General features: G+C 46.3%; 1 protein-coding gene across 1 annotated transcript in view; it reads right to left on the reverse strand.

Moving 5' to 3' along the window:
- Positions 1 to 583: 583 nt before the first annotated feature.
- Positions 584 to 24,695, reverse strand: part of LOC115313047 (UPF0764 protein C16orf89) — a 370,567-nt gene continuing 346,455 nt past the window's right edge. Inside the window, exons 2-9 of the mRNA XM_042294023.1 lie at positions 23,905 to 23,964; positions 22,329 to 22,466; positions 12,563 to 12,710; positions 6,561 to 6,672; positions 2,763 to 2,919; positions 1,758 to 1,883; positions 858 to 911; positions 584 to 739 (exon numbers count right to left, since the gene is read on the reverse strand). Of these exons, the coding sequence (XP_042149957.1) occupies positions 666 to 739; positions 858 to 911; positions 1,758 to 1,883; positions 2,763 to 2,919; positions 6,561 to 6,672; positions 12,563 to 12,710; positions 22,329 to 22,466; positions 23,905 to 23,964 (869 nt within the window). The 3' untranslated portion in view covers positions 584 to 665. The remainder of the gene's footprint in view (positions 740 to 857; positions 912 to 1,757; positions 1,884 to 2,762; positions 2,920 to 6,560; positions 6,673 to 12,562; positions 12,711 to 22,328; positions 22,467 to 23,904; positions 23,965 to 24,695) is intronic.

Raw genomic sequence — 24,695 nt, forward strand, 5'->3', positions numbered from 1 at the left:
TAGGGTAACAGAACTATTTGAGATCGACAAAGGAAACCAGTCGCTTCCAAAGTGAAATAGTAGACGATCACGATTTCTGCCTGTGTCTGATACAGTTCGCCATCGCACTCGGTTTGTAGCAGATGATACTCTTTTTTTCTGCGGTTCCGTAAAGTTGAGGTTACACTGCAAGTACAGCATACAAAGGACAGTCTGCAGATACTGTCAAGTCGTGTAGTTTTTTCTTTATGAAGATCTTGTCACGTAAGTCGTACGAAAACTGTATACAAACGAACACCGCGTCTTTCGTATGCATGGTGTATGAGATGTATGACTTCGGATTGGGCAGATGAGGTACGGCGTTTTCCCGTTTTGTATTCATCCGCGAAGGACGCTTCGGAGCAGGCAAATCCCGTTGTTCACTCGCGTCAGCAGACGAGAGGCGTCTGCGAACGATAAGCCGGTTCGCTCCGTGGCAGGAAAATCAGATCTCGCGCTCGCGCTAACCAAAATCGGACCCCAGGTGCTTGGGCTAAATGAACAAACTCTTCTCTGAGTTTTCATTTCTCGTCTTTTAGTAATGTGCCATTTTTATCGTCGATCGTCGGGGTTTTAGAGGTAAACGTGACCTTTTATTTAGACGAACCACGCTGCGCATGATGCCTGTAGAGAAGCTATAGCGCTCTTCAACTGAGTAGAAACTTGAGTCCAGTAGTCATAGTTATGGCGCCTAGGATTGTCTTGTGAAACCTACAGTCGTCTGAAAATGAACAGAGGGAAAGAGCAAAGACCACGTGGTAAAGATCGGCGCTATTGTGTTTTCAGTATAGGTCTACCACAGCAAAAAGTACGACATAAAATGAAGAACAGGTTCTCACCTTTTAGAAAAATCTCAGATCGTTTGTTTCTGAGCAAAGGAAAATGGTTTTCAACTGAAAAGAAAGAAAAATAATCTACTATAATTAATCCAGTTGTTCGAGGAGACCGGCGGCTGCGCTGGGCCATTTTGTTTACTTCGTTGTTGAGGCAGTACACACTCTTGAAACACCCTATCCTATGAATCGTTGAATGGACGCAGTAAAACCTTACCTGAATGCGTATTCTAGATTCTAGAGCATTTGGTTTCCAATAGTATTTGCTCCCTTTATCCAATGCAGTGTAAATCGATATGGTTAACAGCATTCCAACTCAACTAGGTAGCTTTCCTTCGTAGCAATAAACAGTCTAAAATGACTTCATTCAGTCACTCGGTGTTGAGTACCGCATTGTATGCCTGCTGCCATGAGCACGCGTTTTTGTTTTTATACGTAAAATGTTTAGTGAAATGTTTGCGTGTATGAAGAACGAGAAAGGAAAAGGAAGGACCTGTGAAAAAACTTTCTGTTCATCCCTGCCATAATCCCTCCCTTGGTCTTACAGTATTCCTAAATAAATAAAAGATAAAGAATAAAAGCAAGCTAAAGAAGGAATGTGAATGAAGAAATGACGCGTGGGAGTGAAGACAAATGTATAATTCCTGGTGAGTCTACCCACATCTGACTCTCCCAGGCGCTCTTCTAGGCTTCGTTGCCACCGAAGAAGTTCTAACTCATTTTGGCTTTTCCGTAAACATGTGATCAATCCATCGATTACAGGTAACTCGTCAGACTGAACCAACAAGGTCAGTCCGAACTGGCAGCGTTGTATGGCGAGCCACGCAACGTATTATACGGAAGACAACGCGAATCCGCGTTGCAACCGGTGGTACAAAACAAGCGAGGTACACAAACTCCTCTCACACGCTCTCTGAGGGTCCCAGTCTCTGTGGTCGCTGAAGCAGCCGTCCTCTCTTTCCCAAGACTGGATCGTCCGGATCCACTCCGGCCGGTAGAAGTCTGGGAATCCGGCCATTCCGCAGAATCCAACTGCGGAGGCATAGAACGGAATGCGGGAGCGTCACCTGATGGCTCCCAACTCACGCTTTTTTTTTTTCTTTTCTTCTTGTATGTAGCATTAAGTGTATAAGATAAAGAGAACCGCGTTGTTCTGACCGCAAAAATTAAACTACGCACAACTGTACGATCAGTTTCCGCCCGAATGTAGTGCTAGTGGTCCGGACCAGAGGCCAAAGTTTCGGGAGTAGCCTTTAACTTGTATTAAAAGTCACCGGCAAAGTATTGACGATATTCAGTTAGAAAATAGGGTGCGTTCTCGCGGTATAGCGTTACGCTTTGATCTCCGCGTCAGGCACGTAGCCAGAGGGGGGGCCCATAAGGCCGCCCCCCCCCCCCCTAATCTTACATTTTACTGGGACCTCCTCTCCCCCCCTCCCCCTCATACAGCATTTTGTCATGGGCGGCGGCCTCCCCCCCCCCCCCCCCCCCCGAAACAAAATCTTGGCTATGTGCCTGCTCCGTGTACTCGCTCCATCCGTTCCTTGGTCCCCATTTCCTCAATGATAACTTCCCCAAATAGTTTGTAATTTTTTTCTTAAATTAAGTTATCGTAAATCTTAAAACTTTGACATCAGGTCCCAAACGCTTTTTGCGATCGGACGTTGAGCGTACGGTGATGCGTAGTTTATTTTGGAGGCAAGAATAACGCTTCTGTTTTCTTCCAAATACCCATTAGGTCGCTTCAAGAGCGCTCAATTAAATACACGCGAGCATATCTTGAGGCAAGCATGGAGATCATCTCACTAGTAATGAGGTATAGGGGCTTGGAGAAGGGAAGGGACGATGCACGGACGTTGTTTTCTCGGTGGTATTCAACAAACCCACCAAATATTTCGTCCCAATACTCACTTTGTTCGATGAAGAGATCCTGTAGAGTTTCCGGAAAGCCCTCGTCCTTCGCGTTGAGGGCATCCCTCATGACGTTACTGCACGTCTTGATCAAGAAGCTTTTGAGACCTCCCTGATGCTCAGCGAGTAGCGATAAAAGACGGTCCCGGCATTCGCTCTGTAACGAACCAAGAAAACCGAGGCACCGCAGACCCAGACAACTGTAAAAAAATACAACACTGCACATTTCTTTTTTTTTTTTTTTACTTGGCAGAGTTGGAGTATTTAAATTGTTTTTATACGGCCTCTTTGCTACTCGGAAACACTATTTAATTTACTAATTGTTCAAAAATAATGAATAATGAACTACTTATAAATAGTTGTATTTCATTTTTAAGACAATCGTTAGTTTCGATGCCTATTTTATAGTTTTGTTGTTCAGAGGCAGAAACAATTACATGAAAAAGATGTTTGGTGCACAGATTTCGGCAAACTACTTTTTTATTTTTAAATATGATACAATAGCTTTTTTTGTATAAAATATAGATTGATAGTAACTAGCCGAAATCTGTGCAAACGTTTCTATTCTAGGAGAGAAAAATAAAGATGCTATAATCCTCAAGATAATACATACACATTTTTGTTTTGAAGAGAAGACTCCATAAATGCCTTAACCGAGCGCGCAATCTAAGAAGACGATTTAAAGCTACGAAACGAGAAAATGCATTTGCATTTTCCTTGTCTCAATCTGGATGAGCGCCGCGCCGGCGTGTGGTCGCGTATCACTACTGCGGGGTGCACGTTAGAGACCTTAGGCTAGCGTTTGTATTGTACTTACTAAATTTCTTATCTGTTATCGGTGACAGGTCAAGAAGTAGTGGAAGCTCCTCCCACCATTTTTTCACTTTAGCAGAGCGAACGCTGGAGAGGAGGTCGCCTCCTCTCCATGGCGTTCGCTTTGCTATAGTGGAAAGAGGTGGGAGGAGCTTCTACTTCGTTCTTGACATATCATCGACTATACAGCTGCGAGAAAAGTCGCCCGTTGAGGCAGACTAACTTCAATGGTGCCTGAACATATATAAATACTTTACTTCCGAAGTGCGTCAACAAGTTTCGGGAAGGACAGATTGAAAGAAAACGCTCGCTTTTATCCTCGGAACTGCACCGCTACGACTAAGTTTCTTTGACAGTGGCGTTGCGTGTAAGCTACTTCGATCGCAAGCTTTGTGCCCTCGCTAACACAAGTGTGAACGCTCATGCACGCGCAACCAAAGCACCGCGGAAGCCAATGAGCTTGCGCTGAAGGCGCAGCTTCTAGACTCAGCTTAAAGGGACACTGACAGGGCATTTATGCTCGTCGAGGTTTTTAGTTGTACGTCACATATGAGAGCCCAACTACCCAGAACAGAATTTGCGGCTCGAAATTCGGTTTCTTTCCGCCCGAAAACCGCCGATCGAGAACTGGCCGGTTTGAGTCGCGCTCGCTGTCTTTTCCGTGGTCACGGGCCGTTTTCTTAGGTTTAGACGCGACCACCAAATTTAATCAAAGTCGTGGGTCATTGAAGGCACACAGTCAATATCAAAAATAGAAAAAAAAAATATGAAACCCATTTTTGTGGCGTCCAAAAAGCTGCAAATACCTTGATTAAAAAAAAAAAAAAAGAAAAGGTGGCACAGACAACTGGAAGCATTCTGTGCGTTCACTGCACAATTCTCAACATGGCGTCGTTTCGCGTATCGTGGGACTAGCGGATTGTAGCGGACGACGGGCGTTGGACCTCTACTTCAGAACTGTCGTTCACGGTACCCACGAATTCTGTCTTTCTTCGAAAGAGAAACTTTGGACCGATCAAAAGAACTGATATTCATCCCGTACGACACGCCCGACCAGCAAGCCGATTGCACGAAGACGTCGCCGAGCCATCGTCCCTTCTCGTGACTGAAGACATCGCTCGCTCAAACGTCAAGCACGAAGTGCGTACTTCGAGTTGAATACGCACGCGTACGGTTTCTTTACGAGGTGCGCATGTGGCATGTGCATGGTGCTGCCCGACTTCAAGCCGGGAGTGCATGTATTGAAGGGAAATCGGCGTCAAACTTCTGACATACAGCCTACCCGCCGCATTACTACGTACGATTGAGTCCCTTCAGTAGCTAAGTGGAAAGAAGTCTGCTTCACACGCAGAGGGCACGGATTCGATCCCTGGTGTGGGTTCGATCCCTGGTGTGTCAAGCATTTTGCGATGTTTACATTTCTTTCTCTTACAATTATCACTGAAAAAAAAAACAATTGTTGTGGACGATACGTCGCTGAACTAAATGATATGGGATTCCATTTTTGACACCTGCGAACTCAATGTAGTCACTTTCCACAAAATGCAAGGAGCATATGAATCGGCTAGCGTCCGCTTTCCGAGCTTCGCGTAACTGTTTTCCAGGAATTGCAGCCAGCCATTGATCCCGATCCCGTTGATCTTTCGGAAACTTGTGCACACTGCCGCACATTGCCACTTTCAGATGCAGGACATGTGAGGCAGCTCTTCACGCAACATCTTGGGGGTATTGTTTTCGGAGCCAATCACGGGAATTCACAACGGGCACTCACCACTAATTGCCAACACTTAAATGTCCAAAACAACTCATCTTGAAGTACAGAACAGCGAGCGGAACAAACATAACTGCAAAAGAATCGCACGGCGAACGAACGCATTTCATCTGCTACGTGCGGAGAAAAAAAAAAAAAAAAAAATCCCGCACGGTTGGGTGTAGCTACGTGACTTCCGCCACTCACTTTATCCTTATAATGCAATTAAATGCAAAGGTGCAAGCGAGCTAGACAAGAATGCTCTAATGACGTCTAACCCCTAGTTAGCTCAGCCAGGGGACACCGTTCCGTATGACCTCATTATGCCCCTTAGTTTATACAGCATGTGGAAATCCCGAATGGATGTGCGAAATGCCGTTCAGACCCCGAAGTCTGTGCATTGTTATTTCATTCAACTGGTAGCACAAGTCACCAGCGTGTACGAAGGTCGCGACACAAAGCCCGATTGGGTACCATTGTTTAACAAATTGTTACAGATGAAAGAACTGTAGTGATAAATGAGGGACCTATTTTTGTAGTGCGATATTTTTATGTGCTCTGACTCTCCGTTTTTGTTTCCCATGCAATAAAAAAAAAATAAAAAAAAAAGCCTGGTCAGCTCAGTTGGTAGAGCGCTCCACCTGTAATGGAGAGGCCCCGGGTTCGATACCCGGACCAGGCTGATTTTTTCAGACGCTCACCAGTCACCTAGCTATGCTTGGAGATTTATGTTTGTCCTTTGTCCCTCTTGTTCCCCTTCTCCAGGGATTATTTTCGTCACTCTATCCTCTCCACTTCTTCGTGCGGTGCGGAAGTTTCGGTTTTGAGCAGTTGCGTTTTTTGGCTTTATTAAAAAAAAATACGTGACTCTGTAGCGAAATATTAAGTGGGTAGTGTTCCGACAATCGGAACACTACCCAATAAATTGCCTAACAAAAAAGGGGAAAAACATTTTGGGGGATGTCAGTGTCCCTTTAAGAGGGTGAACGGAGCATAGTGCCAGCAAGCTCGTTTAAAGTTCAAAACGATACAACTGAATATCGTTGCGCCACCCTTCAAACCCACAGATATATATGCTTAAGATTCTAGACATTGCATACATTGGCGTTTCTGGTTTGGAAATGCCTAATCGTAACAACAGTAATCACTATGTTCTCGCTACGTCGGTTGCGTAGAATCGTCAGACATAAAACAATACATTTAATAATGGCATTATACATGTGTTCTGCGCTTACCTTGATTCCGATGAGGGTATAAAACACCTGGTGGGTTAGCCAGTAGTGGCTGGTGTGCGGTTGGGTCATAAAGTCGAAACAGGGATTGCTGATTTTGCATTCATCCGGACTCCTGAAACACCCATTGTACAGGGAGGTCAGTGGATCTTTCCACGCTGAGTTTAGTCGGTGACATCTGCTTAGAAGAACGACAGGGAAGTCCTTCAGCTGTGAAACCTCCGGCGCGAGCTTCCTGCCTTCAATAACGCTTCGGCGTCTCAAAAACCTGGAGCATGCACGCGCAGCCGAAGCACGACGGAAGGCAAAGAGCGCGTGCAGGAACCGGGCATTCTATATAGACGCCCTACCGTTCTCGGCCTGTGGGTGACTATATTTGCGGTGAGAAGCTCGCTACGCGTGCTTCTGTTTAATTCACTTTGGGTAGGGACCGTGCTACCCACGCGGTTTTATTTTAATTTACATAGTACATAGAAGCTTGGCTTTGCACGTGCTTGCACCAGCGGAAAAATGATCACTGAGCCCTTCTGATTCGCTGTACAACGATAACGTTTGTTTTTCTTTCGTTGCCCGCGAGGTCGAAATTTAATGATGTCTATCAAGTGTCCAGCAGGAGACCTCGCAACCCAAGGTAGGCTTGCAGAAGAGAACACGAGCCAAAGTTAAGTTTCAGAGAGTCTTATTACGTGAAAACGTTACATAACCACTGATGGCTAAAGAATCACAGGAGCGCCAATCATCTTACTATGCGGTGCTCCGCAGTTAATGGGATAGCCAATAATAACGTCGCAAAGCAAATGATAAAGCGTCAAGCGTGAATGTAATAAATACACTTCCAGAGTTTGATAAGCAATCGGCGACTATAACATTTTTTTGTACATTTTTCGTCAACCATCGTTTTCAACCAAGCAATAGACAAATGAAAACATTTCGCGAAAAAAAAAAATCCTGAATTGGAGAAATACTCTGTTTACAAAAACGCACCCTGAATGAAGTTATGGAGCGGCACAATAAAACACATGGTATGAAGGAATTTCTTATTATTTTATTCAGAGGTGGTTGGATGAGAGGGGCTTTTTTTTACGTTATCTAGTCGCTGAGAGGTTAAGAAATGTAGGGCGTTACTTATGCTAACGCGGTTTATTTCCTGATTTGTTCTTTGACGTTCGTATCGCCCGATGCTGCAAGCTCATTGGCTGCAGAGCTATACAGGGTGTGCGCGCAACTTCCGGCCGCCATGAGAGGTCGAAAGAAATACTTGCGGTTCTCCTTTGTTTACCTTGTGTTTGGGTGGGTTCGCGACGACTCTTGGCTCGCTATCGAGCAACTCCGTGAAAACTACGCTCGAAATATGCCCCAGTGTCGTGCTTTTTAGTTGTCGATGCACGAAAAAAAAAATGTCACGAGTGAAGTTATTGCGATTATATGGAGACGAGGAACGTCACCGACGCCGCCCAGCCTGGGTGATCGCAGGGCGACGGTATTGGCAGACGGTGCTAGCCTACTTCGACGTGCCACCTACAGATGGCGCAACGCGACAAACGCTTGAATGCAGCGCCGGCACCGCGGCGCCTCGATTGATCATCTCCGTACAACAATGGGCCATTACGGCACGTACAAGGGCAATGCGTACGGTGCTCTGGAGAAAAAAGACCTTGAACACTAAAGCAAGCAAGTCAAAACACTAGAAGATTGTGCATTACAGAAACTGGCGTCGCGCTACAGGCAGCGTAATAAAAACGTTCGGAAGACAGTCATGCTAAAAAAAGTGAAAGCCGTTTACAACTCTTTGTAACGCCGAATTAGAGCGCAGCTCTTGAGGAGGAGGGAAGGGTACTGGGGGTGGGTCAAGTGACCTGTAGGGGTCACGTGACCTTGCGGGGTTACGTGACCTTGGGGGGTCACGTGACGATTACAATGGCGATAATGTCATCAGTGACTATGACGATGCTGATACCGATGACGTCATGAGTGACGTCACTGATGACGTCACCGGCATCCGCATCGTCATCGTCATTATCACTAATGACGTCCAGTGGCGTCACTGATGACGTCATCAGTGATTATGACGATGACGATGCGGATGCCGGTGACGTCATCAGTGACGTCACTGATAACGTTATCAGTGACAATGACGTCATGGGGAGTCACGTGACCTCGGGGGAGGGGGTCACGTGACCTCGGCGGGGGTCACGAGACCTGTTAATACTGCAGATTGGGCGAGTTGGTGATGAGGTCACGAGACCTTGGGGGGTCACGTGACCTCAGGGGAGTCACGTGACCTCGGGGGAACACGTGACGTCGAAGGCGTCGCCGGGTTGCATGCAACTTGGACTAAATGCAACCTAGGTTGCATGCAACGCGTGGTTACGCCGACGCCGGTGGGTTGCATGCAAAGCGGGTTGCATGTAACCTGAGCTGCATGCAACGCGCGGTAACGTCGACGGCGATGCCGCTCAAGCCGGAAACGGGCGCCTATACTTCGTTTCACTTTATGTGCGAGCGAAGGCAAAGCTGGAAGCGCAAGCACGAAAGCTCCGTGCGGTCAGGTTTTGCTCGAGCGCGCGAGCTGGGGAGAAGCGCAAAAAGCGCTGGTCTCGCGCTTCTAGCTTTGGCTTCGCTCGCAGATAAAGTGAAACGAAGTATAAGAGCTGCGCTCTAAAACAAATACCGGCTCGGTGCCCCCTGCGGGGAAGCTATAGCACGTATCTTCGGCGCCTGGGGGAGGTGGTAGCCCACCGCCGATGCCTTGCCGTTCACGAAGAAGTTGAACGCGTTTAGAGATTTGTAGTTTCTAAGTCGCTCTGAGGTACATGGATTAGGCTAGTCGAATAGGTATAGTCCCGAAGATGCGCCCACGATACCACCGGCAGATTTGTCATTTCTTCGAGGAACAAGCGCTCTTTCTTTTCACCCAAGAGGGCACGCTGATCCCGTATTAGTACATTTCAGGAGGTACGGCAGTTAGTCCTCGGCGGTGAGATTTCTAAAGTAGGTGCTACTCATTGAGGGTCCCCCAAAACAAGCAACAACAGGAAGTGCCATACATTCTCCCCGGAAGTTTGGCCATTATTTGCCCGCACACCCTGTATATCAAGATGCTGGAGTCTCCCCACATCCTACGTCTCTTAAGTGAACAGCGACTATTGGAAGCGTGCAAGAAGACAGTGGCGTGACGGTGCGGCTCCTAGCAGAAGCATTTCACATTGAGCACGGCCGGACTGCAGCATAGACATCCTGTGTATAGCAGGCAGCAGCCAACCTTTGATTGAAACGAATGTAGACTTACCTGAGCACAGCGTTATTCAAAACGTTCGGGGCCCCACTATGCAATAAATTTTTTTTTTTTAACGCGAGATTTGGAAATTTAAGAACACAAACCCCCTTAATGTGCTGGCGACAATCGCCGCGATCATCTTAATTTCAGTATACGCGTACTCGATTCGCTGGCAAACGAAGAACATTGTGATAATACAAGGAGGGAAAACTATGCTTCTCATGTGGATTTTCTCAATTACTCGCGCCGATGAATGTTGTACAGTATCGATTTCTGTGCCGTCCGGCTGGTCCAGCACACAAACGTCTTCTAGAAACTATATCCCAGCGCAGATAAACAAAAAAACGTGAAAACATGGCACAGCCGCTGCCAAGGCCCTACGGGCGCATTAGAAGAGGCCCCAGCGGGTAGCGCTTCACTGTTCCACGCAACAACGCGGACGCTGTCGATGGTAGCCTTGCCAACCAGCTTCCAATGCTTTGAACAGAGCCACTTATGGCTTCCAAGCGGCGCGCCCTTTTTAGGTGTCGCACGCTTCATTTAGTAAGTGAATAACCGTTATGAATACGAAGACACCCTACGTTTTTTTCATACATTACGGAACTTTCTTGATTACGTAAACATTGCAAATCAAAGCACAAAAAAAAAAAAAAAAAAATTGCACTGCTATTTTTTGTTTGCGGGGTTAAATTATTGTTTTCACAAAGGTACGAGGCTTTTATTTCTCAAGCTTTCTGTAGTCGTAAACGCGAATGTAAATACTTCTGACACCACCTACTAAATCTATTTAGCTGCTCGATACTTTTTAATGAAAGGGAGGGGGGAGCTGCATCGAAGGCTAGGTATTTTTACCGATATCCGCAAGTTTATGTGCTCCGCTTATGCACGCCGACAAGCAAGCCGGCCTCAAGAGCTCTGTACTCTAGCAACTGTGCCACAGATTTCGCAGAAATATACACTCGATGTCTATATTGTAATACAGACTTATACGGAAGGAAACTGGGGGAGAGGGGAAGATGAGAGCGGGGCAAGTCAGGGCGCCGCGTTCCGATTGTAAGGAGAACGGGAAGACGCAAATACTATAACTGCCTTTCTTTCTAGCCGCTGGTCAAACACGTACAACGCCGAACGCAAGCGTACGGCGTGCCAACGCGAGAAACTCCGACAGGAGCAGATGGCATTCTTGTTCGTTCTAACTGGAAGGAGTAGAGACAATGGCGGCTACCCTTTGCGCCTACCCACTAAACTTCCAATCGGAACTTGGCCTTCTCATGCCACCGCTCGCTCTCCTCTTCTCCTTTCTCTCTCTCTCTCTCAGTTTATCTCCATACACAGCCTCGGTCGAGCACGCGCGAGTTTGACGCTTCACAAATCCATACAATCGCGCTTTCCAATCACGAAAGCTGCAGGTGGCAGCAGACAAAAGACCAGAAACTTTTCGTTGAAGCGACGAGCTCAGCGTTACAATGAGCGTATACCGCGGGCACTGGCTGAATGCGTTAAAAATACTCGAACATATAGTCACAGATTGCGGCTGCCGGGGCAGGATGTACGAGGGAAACTGAAAGTTGAATGTGGCGAACTTGTGCCAAAACAATGGATGCAGTATAAAAAGTGTCGCGCGGAGTCGATATTCGCATAGCAGCAGCAGGATCGAGCCCTGGCGGAAAAGCAGCGCGGTACTGTTGCTTTTATACCGGTTTCGTCTTCAGGAATACTTTAATGCAGAACGCAGCAAAAAGAAGAAACAAGGATTAATTTGAATCTTTCAGAGGAGGAACAAAAGGGAAAACTAAACTGGCGGGATTAATTGCAAGATTATAGCACGCATTTAGGTCAAGAAATGCCGTAGTACATGAAAAGATATCCAATAATGCGGTCCTTCGGGAAAGCTTAAAAAGTCAGCGCTCGTCATGCAATAATTTCTTTTATATTTTCTTTATTTAGATGTAAATATTTGTCCGCGTTAGTTGTGCCTCCTCCCAAACAAAAAATATGGATGACTTACCAGATAACCGAACCCGTAGAATGTATACTTCAACTCGAAACTTATGTATAGTGTTACCGAAATGACAAAATCGCAGGCTCAATATTTCAGCTATATAAAAAAAAAAAATCCTTTACGCGAGCACTCAAGCATAAAAAGTGCTTTCTAAATCCACACGCCAGTGACTCCTAAAACTCTGCACAGAAGTATCGAGGTCAGATGGCGCGCATTCGGCAAAAACCTTACTCAATGTGAGCACAGTACTGGCGTACGTTGATGCATTCCTCACAGCGCGACGTATCTCAAAGACCTCAAGTTGGCATTCGTTCTCACCAACAATGTAATACCAGTGACACCTTAGCTCCACATTAAACGCCTAATCAACAAGGTAAACAACCGCCACTGCACCTCGATATTTAATGCCTGATCCGCCGCTTGAACCATTGTCACCATATATACCTTCAATATTCAATGACACATGAACAGCGTGAACCAGGGTCAACGTACCTAAGCATCGAATATCGGCTTCACTCTGATTTTGCAAACGTGGCCCTAAGTTTAGAGACATTTTGTACACTGAGATCACCCCCAACTGCGTTTTTCTTCTTTCTTTCTTTTTTTCTTTGCCTGACGCGTTTGATTTTATTTTAGTTCTTCCTCCAAGCATATTCACTAAGAACAAAAATAATGAAAAAAAAAAAAAAAGGTGGAAAAAAGCTTTCGAACACAAAGTACACCCACCTTGTCCGTGTTAGCTGGTAGACGCAGGAGTCCGAGAACGCTTCCGAGAAGGTCCTCTCCCGACCCGGCGAGGTTACGAGGGAGTTGTTGACGTGTAGTTCCGGGAAATCAAAGCTCCAACTGCCGGGTCGTACCAAGGGGAGCATGACTTGACAGAAATAAAGAATAGGTAAAAGTATAAATTATAACCTCCAGTTAAGTCGTCATACAAAATAAGAAATCGGTCTTTCGACACTGTCCGAGGCGTGTTTTTTCCTTGTCCTCTCACCTTGGTAATACAAAAATTGTCTACATGTTCCAAGCATTGTAAGATTCGCCTTTCCTTTGATGTAGTGTCCCTGTTTACAAGTATCCTCATTCAGCTCGCAGTGTCCGTCATCGGAACGGCACTTGCGTCGGATACGACTCTCCCTGAAAGAACCCAGCTCTCCGTGAACGAGATATGCCGCCTACTAGAACTGTGCCTGAGGAACACCTACTTCTCTTTCGTTGGTAGTTTTTTACAATCAACGTACACTCTAAAAAAAAGTTTCTGCGTCTATTTTAACGCACAACATTCGGAGAGCCAATCACCGCAACTCACGGAAGCAGCTCAGCGAATGACAATGCCGAAACATATGTCTAGACCAAAAAACGCAGTCTGAGTTGTGACATTAAGCAATGCAAAACGTCAAGCTTGCATTGCTTAATGTCACAACTCAGACTACGTTTTTTGGTCTAAACATTTGTTTCGGCATTGCCATTCGCTGGGCTGCCTCCATAAGTTGCAGTGATTGGCTCTCCGAGTGTTGTGCGTGAAAGTAGACTCACGGGCTTTTTTTAGAGTGATATTGGCACCGCCGTAGGAGCTGATCTGTCCGTCACGGTAGCCAGCCTCACAATGGAAGCCATCGAGAAAAAGGCATTAAGTACGTTCTTTTCGACACCCACAATGCTTCTTCGCTACGTAGACGATTGCTTCTGCGTTGTGAAAACCAGCGAAGTTGGCCGCCTACACATACACCTTAATTCCTTCGAACCAAATATTCGATTCACAGTATAACATGATTCTAACGGTTGCACTCCATGTCTAAATGTATCTCTGAAAAAAAAGGCAATCTTTTAACCAACGCACACCCGACCAACGTTGCTGGAGCAAGCTCAGTTTCACAGCTCCGCCTGCGACGTGGGCTCAGCGGCGGTCACGAGAACTAGCAGCGCTGCAGTCGAGTCTTACTTCCGGATTGACTAGCCCGCGAAGCTGTTTAGCCCGCTAAGGTACTGGGATCGCCACCTGGGCCAATACTTGAGCTTGGCCGAGTTGGCAATTTAGACCGATCTCAACAAGCGTTCGGCGCATGCGTGACGCCGCCATAACTTTAGTTCGCAGGAGGCAGGCAGCAGTGCACAAGACGGCTCGTGCCGCCTCATGCTCCACACGCGCAGAGCTCCAGCGAGGTTGTCGCACGTGCAGAAAGACTAAAGCTCACTCGATGCATTGCGGCAGCGGTGGCGTGGTCAAACTGGCTGGTGAGATCGGTCTATTCGCACAAACACTTCACAGCGCAAGGAAACAGACACGCACAACAATAAATTTCAAACACTCAAAGAAAGAAAACTCACAATGCGCTGACTCTGATCTCTGTGGTGTATTACACTTCATCTTCATCATTTTTTTTTGCTATTATACACATGGGAGTAAAAAAAAATAAGAAAAGAAAAAGAAAAGGAAGCTCTGAACACGGTGGTAGTAGACGACGCGTGAGACAGGGCAGCGAGATCCGACTGCAGGGCCGCTAGTTCTCGTGACCGCCACCTGGGCCACTCGCCTCGGCAGACGAGAATAGGGAGCTACGAAACTGAGCTTGCTCCAGTAACGTTGCACCGGACGATACGTAATTTTTTTTTTCATCAGACCACCCCACACCTCACAAATCTTCAGTAGTTTCGGCAGCATTTCGACGTGCCATCACGGCGTGTTCCACCACAGCCTCCTCTATTCTGGAGGCTATTAGCGGCGAGATGTCTTAGTGGCGCCCTCCTACGGTTCCCTTTTGTGACGTCATTACCTTACAAACAACAAGTTCGATGGTGTTTGTTATTAGCATGGTGGAAGCTTGAAATCATTGCGCTCTCAAAGGAACACTGCCAACACCGTCAAAATTAAAGTTCTTTCATTCCTCTTATTTCCGTCGATGATAAATCCCCTTTCCGACGTCATAGTCAGCGTTCGGCCAATCGTGGAAGGCCGACCACAGCGACGCTTTCGGCCGCGCACGGGGCTAATGGTTCCAAAGATAAGGCACTTAAAGAGGAAGCTGATATTACAAAATGGGACCTTCGAAAAAACGCATATCCAACAAGATTCGAAAACAGTATCCACAGGGAACTTCGTGACCCATCTGCAGCCGAAAGAAACCCATCCCTCCATGTACTATCGCGGACTATCGCGGACTATCGCATGTGAGTACCTCAGAGGCACGAGCGAAGTTCTCACCCGTGCTCTCAAAACCATAATGCATAGCAGTGACACATGGGCCCGTTTCCCCGACCATTGGCCATAATCTTCCATTTCCAAAAGATCGTCATCCAAAAGTAAAAGCCCGGCCTTGTTTATCGTATTCCTTGCGCCGACCGCAACGCCTCATAGGTGGGGACACCAAGACCTTCCCCAAAAGTCAACGCAGACACAAATATGATGTAAGAAAAACAGGACACACAAGTAAACGCTCTCGCGGAACATGCAGAAAAGAAAAACCGCGTCGTCGACTTCGACAGCAGTGTCGTACTGGGCACCGAAAGAAACTGAAAAAAAAAAACGGCTCTTTTTAGAGTCCTGGCATATTCAGCATACCAAGAACAACCTGAACCGGTCGATTGGTACCCTCCGAAGCAGCTATATTCACGGGCTTCGAGGAGTCACAAAAAGAAGAACGATTTTAACGGCAACGACAAACAGAAGAAGAGAAAGACTAACACCCAGCCAAATAAATCACCCGTGAACAAGTGACCGAGAAGCCCGCGAAACGTCAGGTTGTATAAACACAGTTGGTTAGAGCACCCCCAGCTTCCTTCATTGAAATTAATTCCCGACCCAAGAGAAATCTAGAAGAAAAAACAATCTAGATTTAAAGGGATGCTGCCCTGAAATTTGGAGCTCACCAAACAAGGCTGAAGCGATTGGCGGGACGCTGCAAAGCACAGAAACATCCCTCACACAGAGATATCTCTAATGGATGGCCGTATTTTTGGAAAAGAAGTGCGCGACTGAACACGGCAGACTAATGCCACTTAGAGCCACTAATTGAGCTACGCTTAGAGTATCGGCACTCTGTTCCCGATATTGCTGGGGGCGTCGGCATTTTGGTGCTTGTGCAGAGCGGACGCAGCTGCCGATCACCACGATTCAAAAGTGCGACTTCCTTAGTATTACACCTGGTGTAAGAAAGCTGTGCCAATAAATAAGCTACGCTTCAGAGTAGCGACACTTACCCATCTTTTGGCTTAAAATCATGGTTTCCAGTTATCTGAAGCTTTATCTGCAATCACAAGAAACGCTTTTTCGTCCTCTACGAATGTTTAAACAGTTCGCGACAGAGCAAAGTAATATAACATGAGCTTTCTAACACCGAACCTAATGCTGAGAAAGTCACACTTTTGAATCATGGCGATAGGCCGTTGCGTCTGCTCTGTACAAGCACCGAGATGGCGCCGCCCACAACAATATTGAGGAAGAGAGTGTCGGTACTCTAAGCGTAGCTCATTTACTGGCTCTACGGCCGACGAGGCCGACGAGACATGTGAAGTCGCGGTTCTCATTCCCTCTCCTCTTCGCTCCGTCCCCTCCAGCAGGTGAACCGAAGTGAGGAGGAGGGAAGCGAGGCCGCTTCCCCTCGTTCTCAGCTGTTCAAAGAGAATCGTGACGTCATAATCTTCGCTTGATCGCGCCCTTCTTTTCCAAAAATACGGCCATCCGTTTGAGGTATCGATGTAGGAGTGATGTTTCGGAGTTCGTAGAGTCCCGTTCAACGCTTCTGCGGTGTTATTTTGCGGAATCCTAATTTCGGTTCAGCATCCAAGTCAAGGGACTGTGAAATTATTTTTCAACTCCTTCCACCTTAGCTCACCTCTGAAGAGAATAGAGAAATCACTTGGTCGTGTCGTAGTATTTCACCAGATCCGGTGACTCCAAGCCTCCACCGTGATTTTTTAAGCACACAGTGGAACATGTCATTCGCCAGCGATAATAAGTGTTCTCACGGCACCTCCTTGGCCACGAACGCGAATCCTAATATTCGTCGACGAATTGATTGTTGACAAGCGCATACGTCCGAGTGACGCTGTGCTCGTGCCAAATGCGCGAGCTGGGTTCGGCTGACGTGCTTCGGCGCTGCGGACGCATCACTGTGAAAAGGCGGAGGGCTTTCCAAGGAAGGAAGGTAAGAAATAGTCGACTGTATTTTCAAATCTTCGTATCGAAACGCAGGCTTGTGGCTTTCAAACCATCGTGTAGTGAAAGCTCGCGCAGCAGAACCCAGGGATCCTGGGTTCAATCCCCGCCCCTGCCCGTTTCGATCTGGATGAGCATCGTACCGGCTAGTGCAGTCGTGTATCATTAGTGCGTGGTGGACGTTAAAGACCCCAGGCTAGCGGTTGTACTGCACTGGCTCAATTGCTCATCTACAGCTGGGAGACTCGTCGCCCGTTGAGGCAGACCAAGTTCTAGGCTATATAAACATACACACAACCCACGTTTTTCTACTCTCGTGGATTATAAATTTTTTTTTGTCCTCTTAACGATACGCGATTAGTAAAATCCCGATCTAAAATCATCTAATATAGAGAGAACAAAGAACAAGGAAGACGTTCACGGACAACCACACTCAGGTAGCAACGACGAACATTTGTTTCCGAGCGAAAGATATTCGCGCGTTTACCAGGAAATGCATAAAAACGAGGGAGGGCAGAAAGGAAAAGGGTTATAATCAAGAGGGCAGATAACAACTCAGCCACTGTACCGTGACCGACCATGCTCTATCATTTTTCTAGTCCATGCCCGATAAATTTTATTTGACGTCATCTCAAGGTTAACGATACAGATGAGACGCGTTCCTTCTGCAGACAAGACGTGAAAGGGAATTTACCAGACCAGAACTAGAAAAGTCATAAACATGGACAGTCACGGTACGGTGGCTCAGTCCTTATCTATCCTTGCGATTATAACCCTTTTCCCTTCTGCCCTCGCCCAATTTTTTTTTTATTTATTTAGATTATGGTTAACGCGCGAATTTTCCATGCCCGGAAATAAACATTCGTCGTTGCTGACTGAAAGTGTGTGGTCGTCTGTGAACGTCCTCCTTGTTTTACTTTCTCTATTTTGAGTACTCATAATTGCAACACTCTCGCTTTAACCATGCAGACCTAAAATTCTTTATCCCCGCTCAATACAAATTTCATGGTCCCTTTAACTGCAGCTTCGTTTTGTGTTCAACCGGCACATGCGAATCACAACCCACACCGAAGTGTCATTGGGGCTGCTTCTTTCCTCGGAAACAGCACTTCTTACCTACAGTCCGTTGCAACTCAAGAAGGCCGGGCGAAAGAAAGGAAGGCTGGGAAGAAGGAAGCAGACGGAACGCTGGAGAGAGGAGGTTTCCCCTTCTCTTCTCCAGCGTTCCGTCTGGTTTCTACTTTCCGGCCTTCCTTTCCCTCGCCCTGCCTTCTTGAGTTTTTGCCAACGGACTATTAGCCCCGAGAGCGAACACAAGCGTCGCTGCGGTCGCCGCGCCCTGATTGGGTGAGGTGTACCGTGACGTCAGGAAGAGTACTCCGCTCCGCGATCTCGCATCGGCTCGCTTTCCAGCACCGGTTTCCTGGTTTGGCGTTGTGTGCCGCAAGCTCTTCGAGGAGCTGGACTTCGTTTACCTGGTGTGCAAGACGTTGAGTTAAGCCGATATTGACGTGCTTCCGTACATTTTATAAGCCTGCTTGTCCCTTTTAACTTTAAAATTAGGTTAAAAATCCCGAAAGCTATCGGCGGAGGCAATTCCGCCGATGTACCTCCCCGTTCCTCCACACGACGCAAGGCAATCTTGCGAGGGGTCGGTGAAGCGGTGGCGCGAGTGTTTCAGACGCTGGAATTCTGTTCCTTGCACGTTTATGATTTAAGACGATATTACATCCCGCTTTCAAGGCATTTGAAGTGGCATTTATATCATAGGCCTTTGGGTGGTCGGCAAATTAGCTCGCGACCCTGACTCTGCGCTGCCACTCTGCATGCGCTGGTTCGCAGATGTTTTAAAGGCCCTGCGTCTGATGATCTTGAAAGTGCTCGTGGAACAGGGTTGTTTTCAATAAATGTAGCTTCTTCGTGAATTAATTATATAGTTTACACACGCATGTAGGCATATTTCTTAGAAGCTGCACAATTACTGGAAATTAGTTTGTATGGTAGCAGCAAAAACGGCCGAATTGCCCCCAGTTGTCTGTATGATATGTATTGAACTGCCAAACTATGCACGGCAATAGTGCCGTAATATGCAATGTTTATACTTTACTTTTTCCTGACATTCTTTATTCCAGCCTTGGGTATTCCGAAAATACACCGTTTAGTCTGAATTGTCATTTCCGATTAAAAGGGACACTGCTGCAGGTACCCAAAAGCTTCCTCAACCTCCAAACTCCCTAGAGCTGGACTCTCTGACATCAGAGGCAAACAGGAGTAAAAGCAAGCATTCGAACGTCTGTCTAGTGGTAGATGCAGCACTAGCAGCAGAAAATGTGGAACCTGTGGAGGGCGACAGTCTGCGTGAGAAAAGCTTCTGGTATTTTAGCTTCAGGACAATTCGATTTAAGTAAAATTTCAATTTTAGGCCTTAAGAGGCTAATAACGAGCTAGACACCATCGCTTACGTTTGTTATACATTACTTGAGAGTTGATATAAACAAGTCCACAGATACCACCCGTGTAGTCCATTAAAATACTATCCGAATCCAGCAAAGGTCAAATGCGAGCAATGTATATAATAAATGTTCCTTGTTTTTTTTTTTTTTACTTTGCCCCTGCACTTGGGCAGTTTTACTTGTAATTCTCTCTTCATGGCCCAGACTGTACTTAACATGTTGCTCGAGCAGCATTCAGCTTTTCTGCTTCGGCGATCTTGTTTAAAAACAGAGATACAAAAAAAAATAATATGCATAACCTGCCTATTCATTCAGACCATCAGCAGCATTTATTGTGCAAAATGTAAATCTATAGTGATGCTCCTGCAATTGTGGCCATATTTCTTTATTTTCATATACCAGCTGTGATTCATGCGTTGCCTGCCCTGTCAACCATGCTTAAAACGTTGGTTGAAGTTTCGCCTGTAGCTACAGGCCATACCTAAATAAAGGCTCATATAAAAATTTACATTTCCTACGAAAAACACAAAAAAAATTAAATAGAAACGATCGCGCCGTCAGCTAGCGTCGTCACAGCCTCCACAGGGCGAGCGGGGCGAGTCAGGGAAAATTTCTCTCCTCGCCGTGACGCCACCCCGGTTCGCCGTAAGGGGGCGCCACGCGAACTTCTCGGGGCTAATAGACCAACCCCAGCGGCAACGTTACTAAAACACTCAGTTGGGAAACTCCCATAGAGACAGCTTTGAAAAAGTGGCCCCAAACTGTCTCCGAGCACCGAGCTAATGACGAACACAACGACACCATTTCTCCCGCAGCGGCCACTCGAGGAACAGCACGTGACTTCTATTTTGGCGTTAAGAACAGATATAGCGGTAGAGGTTACAGGGGTGCCACCCCCGTCTCCCCGGCGGACGCGCCGCGTCGACCTACCGAAGTTAAAATGCACCTAGGGCGGGACGTGCTACCTGAAAGGCCCGCTGAGGCATGGTTGTATAAAAACAATACTAATTGTACCGCAAAACCCTGCAAACTAAAGATTTTAAAAACATAACGCGCCCCTCTTTTGGTACTAAACTCCAATAAATTTCATACAAAAAGAGTTTTTTTCGTTTGTTTTTACGCAAAAACAGGCTTTCAAAAAGCTCAAGGTGACCACAGTACAGACAAATGATAAAGAGTGGCGCTGTTGTCGCATTTAGCTCGGTCTCGGTGGACGCCAGCGGCCCAGGTTTCGACGGCGAGTTTCCCAACTGAGTGTTTTAGTAACGTTGCCCAGCGGACTGTTTACTGTTGGCCAGCGGACTGTTTACAAACAAGCCCGCGTATGCCCACACCAGGTGTGGGCACTGCGCATGCGCAGAAACCGGAATCGCGTTAAGTGAAGCGTCTGCGCATGCGCAGTGACGTTGACAGCGCCACCACAGCTGCGTCACGTCAGGGCCGTGTGTTGGTCCCGAGACGATTTGCAGGCATTCAGATCACGCGCATGCGCACTTGGGGGTTGGGAACCCCATGCCTGTGTCCTGTTTTCTTCAACATCGAACCCGCAAAAAATATATATATTTTTTTTTGTTTGACATCGAAAATCAACATTGAAAAACAGCGAATCTAATGAAAAAAATAAATAAATAAACCCAGAAAGTTCAGAACCCTAGAACATTGTGAGGTATAACTAGGGTTTCGTATTTTCGGTACATACCGATAAACAAATAAAAATTAACTCCCCAGGCGGTTTTCTCTGAATCGGTAAAAGCCGAAAACCCCCCAAAATAAAGCAAACATTAAAAAAAAAAAAGAGAAACCTGTCTGCTTTACAGAATACACCTTTTACCCTACCTTTTTTTTTTATCTGTTTTTTTTTTTTTATCGAAACCGCAAACTCCTTGCTCTGTTTCCTTCCCTAACCTTTACCAGCATTACTGACGAAAATATTACAATTTATAAGTTATAAATATTATTTTCTTCACTAATTATACAGTCGGTTTACAACACAAGCCCGATAAACACCGATATATTTCTGGCTTTGAAATTAGATACCGAAAATAAACTGACTTCAAAGCAAAAAATAAACACGGATAAATAACCCTTTGAAGAAAAATAATTACCGAAAACACGGAACCCTATACAGTTATTGCTTACAATGTTGCAACACACTGTAGATGGAACTTCGCTTTGAATATGTAACTGTTCACTTACGAGTTACGACACGACGTGCAGAAAGGGGACTTAGTTGATGAAAGAAGAGTTTTTTTGTTTTTTTTTATAACTTTTTTTCTCCACTTCTGCGACCCCATCAGTGCTTATAAAGAAAAAAACAAAAATATTTTTGATAGCAATATTACTAGAACAAAAGGAATACAGACCCAACCTCTGTATTCTCACCTAATTGTGAGGTGTTTTTCCCCCTATTTCTAGAATTGCACGCATTCATTAAATGAACGAAAGCACTGTCCTCGTTTTTCTTTTCATTAGAACGAATGACGCGTGTTTCACAGGTTATAGGGGTCAAGTAATACTTCGAAGCGGTATTTACTGCAAGAAGTTGAGTGCGAGCGAAGCCAAAGCTAAGTAAGAGAGCCCCGTGCTTTGATGCCAAGCATCTCATTGTCGCTCAGCAGTCAATCAGATGCAACATTAGCCTATAAGAACGCCAAAGAACCAATCACGGAGCATGAAGCGGGAATTAACAGAATGAGCCACGCCCCGCGCTTTTCTAGCTGTCAGTGACCCCATAGCGATGTGCCAGACAACTTCCGCCCTCCCTGAGAGGTATATAGTAGTCAAGCCCTTTAGATTCTCCTTGGACTCAGCGACAACCTTGAATAAAGCTGGAAAAGTATTAACGGGTGATTTTGAAAAGGTATTTTCATTAATGATTTCTTACCCTTCATATGGAGAGGGTCCTGAACCTTTTGATACCTCACGATGCCCCAGTCAAAGAGCTCAGAGGTGGCATTGACCAGCGCTTTGCTTCGGACGAGTGCTCGCCTCCACAAGACACTTTCTGGTGAACTTCTAGAGCCTGAAAAAAACAACAACAGATATCAAACTATTTTTTGAGTTAGCTTACAAAAACATCGGGATAAACGACTCAAGAAACCACAAGCGCGACTTCGAGCTCTTGAATATCAACACAGTTATATGATCTGTCAATTACATTTTGTCCAATTTCGTCGTTACTCCCTGGCTGACGAGACCGAAAGAAAACATTGATGTTCTCTACTACAGGGCATCTGGTCGTCGCCAACTTGCAAAGTGTTCATTCTGAGTCGCTTGAAGGGCTGTCGACACAGGGCACGCTTTCTGCTGTGGACAACATATGACATGTTTTTTTGTTGTTGTTGTTTTTGTTTTTAAAGGCGCGCACGTTTGTTTTGCTGTGCACAGTAGAAGGTGCGTCTTGTTTGTCGTCCACAACGCGAAATAAATCACCTTCTTTCAAATGACATGCCCCACTCCCGTGGTGATGCAGTATGACGTAAATATTGGAGAGGTTCATTCAAGCACCTTGAGTCACGAAATGAGACGTCAAACCTCTAATAGGCAATACGGAAAATAGCAGCGCCCCTAAGGATTCAAGTACACCCTCGTAGCACGAGACTGTCAACGAGTAGTTTCGGTTTCGGTTTCGCTGGGTTGTGTATCTGTCGTCTGCTATCGTCTCCGCACCGTCATGGTTCACGCCGTCGTGGATTGCTCCACACTTACGCGCGATGCAGTAAGTACCATTTTCTTCTCGTGGCTACATATCAGACACAGCGAATAACGAAAACAATCACGATTTTGCTGGCACTTGGAGGGTGCGAAAAAGACGCAACGGCCAAGTCAAGGGAACGCAGATAGACGTACGCCAAACGCTGGGCCAGTTCAACTTCAAGCATTTGTTTGTACACGACGGTACACGACGGTGGTGAAAAACTGAGGAAACTGACCACAGGAATGATCAAAACACTGTCGCGGGCCCGCGGGTTGACCTGCACTTGCCGAATGCCTTAGAACGCGGAACGCTGGCGTCCGACGTTTGACTATCGCATTTGAACTCGTTCGACGAGTGTAATGGAGACAACGTGCAGCCTTTGTCTTCATTGCAGTCGTTGAACAGGTTAGAACGCCCAAGCGCCAGCCGTCTGGCGTTTCGGCTCCCGCATTCAAACGCGCTGGGCGAGCGTACAGCGGTGACATAACCTGCCAGCTTCACGTCTACCCACTAAACATTCCAATCAGAGCTCGACGCTGTGACGTCACCGCGCGCTCTCGTATCCTCCTCTCCCTCACTTTCTCGGCGCATAGTCGCCGACAGCTTAATAAGAAACGCGGGGCGTGGCGAGTCCCGATCATCTATTATCGCACCGCAGCCAATGAGATTGCTGCATTAGCCGATAAGAACGCCGAAGGACCGATCACGAAGCAGCAAGTGTGATTATAATAAGCCGCGCCCTACCAATCGGAGGAAAACGTACCCACGGCGTCCTCGTCAGGGTGCGATGTCTCCAGGCGATGAATAACGATCTGAAGTTGATCTGAAAAGAAGAATAGAAAAGACGAAAACAAACATTAATGTTGATTTAACGAAACTGCTGTAACGCTCAGTCACCCTGTTGAATATCACTTATATTGTTTTGTCACTGTTTGGTCTTTGTTGCGTTACTCTAAACGCTGACTTGTTTATAAACAGTATGTCTGTGTTTGCCGAGAGACCCCGAAATGTAAGCCTCGATTTGGTTTCATCAAAATCGAAGAAAACAGAAAATATCCTAAATTAAATGCTGTCCTTAAAAAAAAAAAAAAAAGAAAAAAAAAAAAAGATACTTTAAGTTTTACGGAAAGAAATCTCCATCCATAGTTTCATTTTTATTTTAATCCGGTATATGGCCGGTATTGAAGTGTCCGCGCTGCTGCTTTATCAGGAACCACATCCCTTAAATCTTTTCACTCTCTTATAGGCACCGGGACGTTCTCCAAGTGTTCGGGTCCCGCGCATGTTTCATAAAGTTTGTGAAATCCAAAGACTGTGCCTCGTTTGCTTCAACGTAAGCCGTGATAAACGCTGATTTATGTCGTCCGACCCGGAAAATTAACACAGCAAAACACCAAAGCGGGGCGGATAAAATTCCCCCCCCCCCCCCCCCAAAAAAAAAAAGAAAGGGGGGTGGGGGAAAGAAAAAGTACACCTCCAAATTCGGAGAAAAAGTAACCCCGAAAACAAGGACACCTACCCAGCTTTCTATCACTAATCAACCAGACGAAAAGT

Source organism: Ixodes scapularis, unplaced genomic scaffold (genome assembly GCF_016920785.2).
Source record: "Ixodes scapularis isolate PalLabHiFi unplaced genomic scaffold, ASM1692078v2 PGA_scaffold5__190_contigs__length_132052651, whole genome shotgun sequence".
Lineage (NCBI taxonomy): Eukaryota > Metazoa > Arthropoda > Arachnida > Ixodida > Ixodidae > Ixodes > Ixodes scapularis.